The 6,022-nt window shown below is 55.8% G+C and overlaps 1 protein-coding gene across 1 annotated transcript; it reads right to left on the bottom strand.

The window, feature by feature from the left end:
- Window positions 1–1,317: 1,317 nt before the first annotated feature.
- Window positions 1,318–4,945, bottom strand: KRT35 (keratin 35). Its single transcript, XM_036069116.2, has 7 exons — window positions 4,475–4,945; window positions 3,588–3,670; window positions 3,236–3,392; window positions 2,877–3,038; window positions 2,459–2,584; window positions 1,756–1,976; window positions 1,318–1,465 (listed from the first exon to the last, which is right to left on the bottom strand). Exons 1-7 carry the CDS (start codon window positions 4,943–4,945, stop codon window positions 1,318–1,320), a joined length of 1,368 nt encoding a protein of 455 aa, XP_035925009.1.
- Window positions 4,946–6,022: the final 1,077 nt, after the last annotated feature.

The raw sequence follows: 6,022 nt of genomic DNA on the forward strand, positions 1-6,022 counted from the left end.
AGGGGACAACTCTAAAGTTGAATCAGGGTGAATGATACCAGGCCCCCTTAAGGGGTGGGGGTCTTAGGCCCACTTGGTCACCTGTCTTTCCCCAATCCGTTCTCCACCTTGTGTGCTGTTACAACTCCCCTAACATCACTAAAATTCCATAGTGGTGCTCTTGGCATCTTATAAGGAGCACAGGGCTATCTGGAGACAACCCGCCTTCCTTTCTACCTAAGAAAGTTTTATCTTCATCACCATTTCCCATTGGAATCCATGGAGCTTGGCATTTTCCTGGTCTACTGGGGGAGGACAGTCTGGACATAAACAAGAATCTTTGGGCCAAGAGGCTGGGAGCTCCCACTTCCATGCGGAAATGCTCTGGTACCCAAAGGCTCTGTGTGCAGCATCAGATGCCAAAGGCACAGAGAACATGATGAGTCTCTTACGGACAAGAATATCTGAATTGTGGGTGGAGGTCACAATGGTGGGCTCACTCTTGCACCTGCAGGGGTGTAGGTTTTGGAGGGATCTGCCAAGTTGGAGGGCTGTGTGAAAGTATCGCAGTGGAAGGAATGAAATGAAGATACGCTGGTGTGGGATGTCCGCATTGCTTCTCTTATGAGAACCAGAGGCATGAATTGAAAAGGAGCCTAAAATGCTTCACCTTGTACTGGGCCTGGCTTTATCCACCCTCCTCTGGGATCCCAGGGTGGCCATGTAGACTAAGGAGCGAAGTAGAAGAGGTCTGGTAATACGGGTCACCACATGGGAATCTTAGAGAAGCGTCTTCATCAGGAAAGCTGAGCCGCTGAGCAAAAAGCCCCATTGGAGGCCCTTAGTCACCCCAAACAGGGCCACAGGGACCCTGTCATCCCCCTGTCATATGCGGTCAAACATCCCTATCCATCTGCCCAGGAGTCATCCCTCTCTTCACCCAACAGAGACATACAACAGGGACACCAGAACAGTGCCATTAGGCATAGAGAGCCAAAGCCAAATGCACTTTATTATTCTGCCCACAGAAGCCTTCTACTGCATTCCAGAACCCACTAAAACAGCACCCGGAAGGAAAACCTGACCCCAGAGGCAGCCTGAAAACAGAGAGCCTGGCTGGCACCCACTGAAATGATGAGGAGTTAAGGCTTTCAGGGACGGCCAGCCTTCGTGACAGGCTTGGAGAGACTTGGAGGGATGCATTTGCAGTGAGCCCTCTCAGAGCCAGGCCCCAGCACGCTCTGCACAGAGAGAGGGGATCAGGCTCTAGGGTTAGGGTTGAATAGAGGCCAAGTCCAGGCCCTGGATACTAGCCTGGGCTTTCTGGGCCAGTCACTCTCAGAACCGGCCCCCCGGGCAGGGCACGCACATAGGGCGGGGGCTGCAGGTGGTGTGGACCACACCGGGACCGCAGGAGACCGCAGGAAGGCAGGGGAGGCACGACTTGGCAGACGAGTGGTCAGGAGCACATGGATTACAGGGCAGCCTAAGAGAAAGAGAAAGTTCAGATTACTGTGATTTTCCAGTTACTGTTTTCAATAACTCAGAGCACCTTAAAAATCACCCAGTCCTGCCCCCTTGTTTTACCAATGGGAAAACAGAGGCCCAGAGAGAAAAAGGACTTGCTGGGGTTGCATGATGAATTTGTAATAAGACCAGAACTTAAACCCCAGGGCTCCTGACTCCAAATGCTGGGCTCTTCCCAGGCACCACGGGGTCTCCCCAGAACTTTGTAGACTGCATCAGCAGGACGAGCGAGCATGCAATGCCACTCACTTGCCCTCCTCGCTCTCCAGCAGGCCTCGGTACGTGTTGATCTCGCACTCCAGCCGGGCCCGCACGTCCAGCAGCACCTGGTACTCCTGGTTCTGCCGCTCCAGGTCACTCCTGATCTCAGCCAGCTGGGACTCCACGTTGCTGATCAGGCACTGCATCTGGCCCAGCTGGGAGCCGTAGCGGGCCTCGGTCTCCGCCAGGGTAGATTCCAAAGCATCTCGCTGTGACAGCAAAAGACGAAGGTGAGAAGTCAGAGAAGATGCACTTAATCCATCTGGGTTTCAGCGAGTCCTCAGAATCCAAGAACAGAAGCTCAGAAAATCACTTTGAACCCAGATGAACCACAATCGGACATCTCATTTGAGATAGCCCATTAGCCCCTATAGCCTCCCTGATCTAGAGAGTATCCCCCCTACTAAGGATATCCCTGAGGACGTGATAATTACTCAGAATGAATGTACTTACACAAGTACACAGAGCTGCTGTCCTGGGACATGTCGGTTGCCATAGGTCTCCTGTCTTTTACCCCTGGGACACTTGTGAATGGGGGCTGGGACCTCATTCCACCCTACACAAAAAGTCCCTGATGCTCAAGAACTTGAACCCCTGAAGCCTGCCTGTGTGGTCAGAGCATGGAGGCCCAGGGGGCTCATGTGCTGCTGGGTTTGGTGCCCCAGGAGCCCTCCTCAAGCCTCAGGCTCACCATGCTCTGCTGGGCCTGCAGCTCGATCTCCAGGGCATTGACCGTGCGTCTCAGCTCGATGATCTCCGCCTGGCAGGACTGCAGTTGCTCTGAGCTGGACACCACCTGCTGGTTCAGCTCCTCGGTCTGAAACATACACACACAGGACCTGGTCAGGAACACCGGGATTCAGCTTCAGAGGTCTACAGAGGCCGCACAGAATCATGAGCCAAGAAGGACCTTCCAGAACACCCAGTCCAACCCATTCATTTCATCTTTGAGGACATTATTGCTTAGAGGACAGCAACCTGCCCAAGGTGCGCAGCAAGGTCAAAACAGAGCTGAGGCTCAAACTCAGTTTCCTGATTCGGAGCCCCAAGGTCAATTCTGTCTGACCCACCCTGTGTCTCTATTACACTGACTCTCTCCAGCTACCTACCTGAGTGTTGAACCATTCTTCAGCATCCCGGCGGTTATTCTCCACCAGGGTCTCATACTGGCACCTCATCTCATCCAGAACACGGTTCAGGTCAACAGGTGGGGCAGCGTCCACCTCAACATTGAGCCGGTCACCAAGCTGGGAGCGCAGCGAGTTCACTTCCTGTGGCACAGATCAGGGTCAGCACTAACTGTCCCAGCTGGCTGCCTCACTCACCCTCCTCCCCTATGCCTACCTGCTCCCCATGTCCACCTGCTCCCCCATGTGCACCTGTTTCCCCATGCTCACCTTCTTCGCCATGCTCACCTTCTTCCCCATGCTCACCTCCTTCCCGATGTTCACCTCCTTCCCATGCTCACCTCCTCGTGGTTCTTCTTGAGGCACAGCAGCTCCTCCTTCAGGGACTCCACCTGGGCCTCCAGGTCAGACTTGCACAGGGTCAGATCATCCAGGATCCTGCGCAGGCCGTTCATGTCCGACTCCACCAGCTGCCGCATGGACAGCTCCGTCTCGTACCTGGCAGGTACATAACAGGATGCTTGAAGCTCCGTTTCCTTTTTACGTCCAAGTCAGATCCCACCCCAGGCTGCCCTGGTTCTGTGTGTCCCACCTTAATGCCTCAGTGACTTAGTGCAGCCAAAACCCTGCATCCTGGCATCACCAATGTCCAGTTCTACCAGCCCCCAACCAAGGAGCGAGCAGGACACTCACTTGGTTCTGAAGTCGTCTGCGGCCAGCTTGGCGTTGTCGATCTGCACCACCAGGCTGGCATTCTCTGCCTTGGTGCACAGGGTCTGGGGAAATAAAGAAGTGACATCAGTGAAAGGAAGGACAATCTGCTGGCTGGAGCTCCCCAAAGTTGGCAAGGGCCACCTCCTTGGGAGGGAGTCAACCATCCCTGGATTCCTGGCATCTGAGGCTCCATGAGGCTTACGGGCACAAAGTAGGGATCAGACCAGGATGCCTCTATAGCCCCTCCCAGTGCAGTGCCTCTGGGACCCGTAACCTGGCATAGACTGGGGGAGTGTGGAAATGCTGCAGCAAAAACTGGCATGGTGGTTAACTCTTGTCTTCCTGTCTCCCAGGCCACTGGGGGCTCAGGGCAGGTCATGAACAACAGCGTACTCTGTGATTCCTTGGTCGCAAATGGTCCCTCCCAGGAGCCAGCAGGGACCCTCAGGGGATGTGGGCTATGGGCTTCTCCTTCCCTGAGTTCTTTACAGAAAACCTGATCTGGACCAGACAAGTCAAGCTCAATCCCCTCACCTTAAAAAAAATGAAGAAATTAAAACTCATAGAGATAGACCATGCTAGCAGCCAGTGAGTTCATAGAGCCCGGCTCTGGCTCCCCCAGCTGCCAGCTGGACCAGCTAGAATAAGTCCCTTAACCAGCCTGAGCTTCAGTGTTCTCATCTGTAAAATGGGCTAATGATATCTCGCTCGTCAGGAGGAGCAGACGAGGCCAGAGATGTGAACACGCTCCATGACCTCTGAAGTGCCCCATGGGAGCAGGGCTACCAGCACAGGTGTTCCAGCTTCCAGTCCAGGGCTCGTGGCATCAGACTCCTGGGCAGCCAGAGCCTCTCCGAACCTCCTACCTTCTTCTGGAGCTCCTCAATGGTCCGGAAGTAGGACTGGTAGTCAGGGCACAGGTAGGGCACCTGCTGCTCACACCACTCCCGGATGCGGCTCTCCAGGCTGGCGTTCTCGCGCTCCAGCTGGCGCACCTTCTCCAGGTAGCTGGCCAGGCGGTCGTTCAGGGACTGCATGGTCTCCTTCTCGCTGCCGGTGAGGATGCCCTCCCCAAACCAGCCCCCGCCCAGGCTGTAGCTGGTGGCAAAGCCTCCGGACGGGAGGCAGAGAGCAGGGAGGCAGCTGGCCGCCCTGCAGCTGCTCCTGCCCAGCCCGACGGAGCACGCAGAGAAACTCCGGGCCCCACGGGAGAGGCTCGGGAGCTTGCAAGAGCTGCTAGAGTACATCATGGACACTCGAGCAGAGCCCCCACCGGCCCCTCCCAGGCCCTTGAGAGACCCCGAAGAGAAGCTGGCCTTGAGGCCCTTGGAAGCCATGGCCTCGGCAGCGCAGACACAAGTGATGGGTCTTCGAGGCCAGGCGCCCCCCAATGCGGAGAAGCAGCTCTTCACCCCGGGTTTATATCTCTGCTCCAGTGGGCGTTGCCCTTTACAAAGGGTTTTCTCCTCATTAAAGTTAATACCGCTTTCTATAGGAACCCCTCATTACCCTGTTATTTAGCTTCCCACGAACATTTCCCGGCCTCATAAAACGGGAGCCCCGTTGAACTGATGGCTACATCGAGACGTCTCCTCCGCCCCGTGTTGCCGAGAAGACCAAGTATCCGTCAGTTCTTCAAAGGGGCTTGTCATCCAAGCCCAGATCTCAGCCTCCGCCTTAGGAGGTGTGGGAACCCACAGCCCCAGTCTTGACGTTCTCTAGCATCATCTCCTTTTATGGGCTCAGGGGAGTAGAGGAGGCCTCCAGGTTGGCCCCTGGGCGATGGAAGAGCAAGCCCGGTTGTTGCAAGAAGCAGAGACCTCATGCCCAAGGAGACACAGAAGGCTCTAGAATGGCCCTGGAAATAGGGCCATGGTGGCCAACTATCCTAGTTTCTGCAGTACTGTTCTGGCGTTCGTGCCAAAAGCCCCCTAACCCTGGGAACCTCTCAGTCCCACACAAAATGGGAAAGTTGGTTGCCCCAGACAGAGCAGAGCCCTGGTGGACAGACCTCCCCCCACTCCCTCCCTCACCAGGAAATCTAGCTGGTTGTATAGCCCCAACATCAGCCAAAACGACTAGCGGTCAGGCCCTCACCTGAGCACCTGCCCGTGGTGACACGTACCATGTGTAGGAAGGTATGTCTCCCCAGGCCCTGGCTGAGAAGCGGGGCAGCCTTTCCTGCCGGCCGCCTGGGGGCTGAGGCAGAGTATGGGGGCATGATCACAGGCCTCCTGAGAAGACATAGTCTGAACTTCCGTTTCATCTCCGCTACCAGAGTTGTCCGGGCTGATGTCCAGAAAGCTTGACGAGGGTGGGTTATTTTTCCTGAAAACCCAATGTGCCAAGGGAGGAGGCTTGGGAGAGGGGCCGAGAGCTGAGCCAGAGGGCAGGTGGTGCTGCCGTGGGGCCTC

This window comes from Halichoerus grypus, chromosome 2 (genome assembly GCF_964656455.1).
Source record: "Halichoerus grypus chromosome 2, mHalGry1.hap1.1, whole genome shotgun sequence".
NCBI classification, from domain to species: Eukaryota; Metazoa; Chordata; class Mammalia; order Carnivora; family Phocidae; genus Halichoerus; species Halichoerus grypus.

Excerpts from the sequence above, each read along its gene's own strand:
- KRT35 (XM_036069116.2), bottom strand. The coding sequence starts at position 4,945 with ATGGCTTCCAAGGGCCTCAAGGCCAGCTTCTCTTCGGGGTCTCTCAAG. Across the intron at positions 3,671-4,474 it reads TTGAGGAGCTCCAGAAGAAG|ACCCTGTGCACCAAGGCAGA; the intron begins GTAGGAGGTTCG and ends TTATTTCCCCAG. Across the intron at positions 1,977-2,458 it reads TGCAGGCCCAGCAGAGCATG|CGAGATGCTTTGGAATCTAC; the intron begins GTGAGCCTGAGG and ends TTGCTGTCACAG.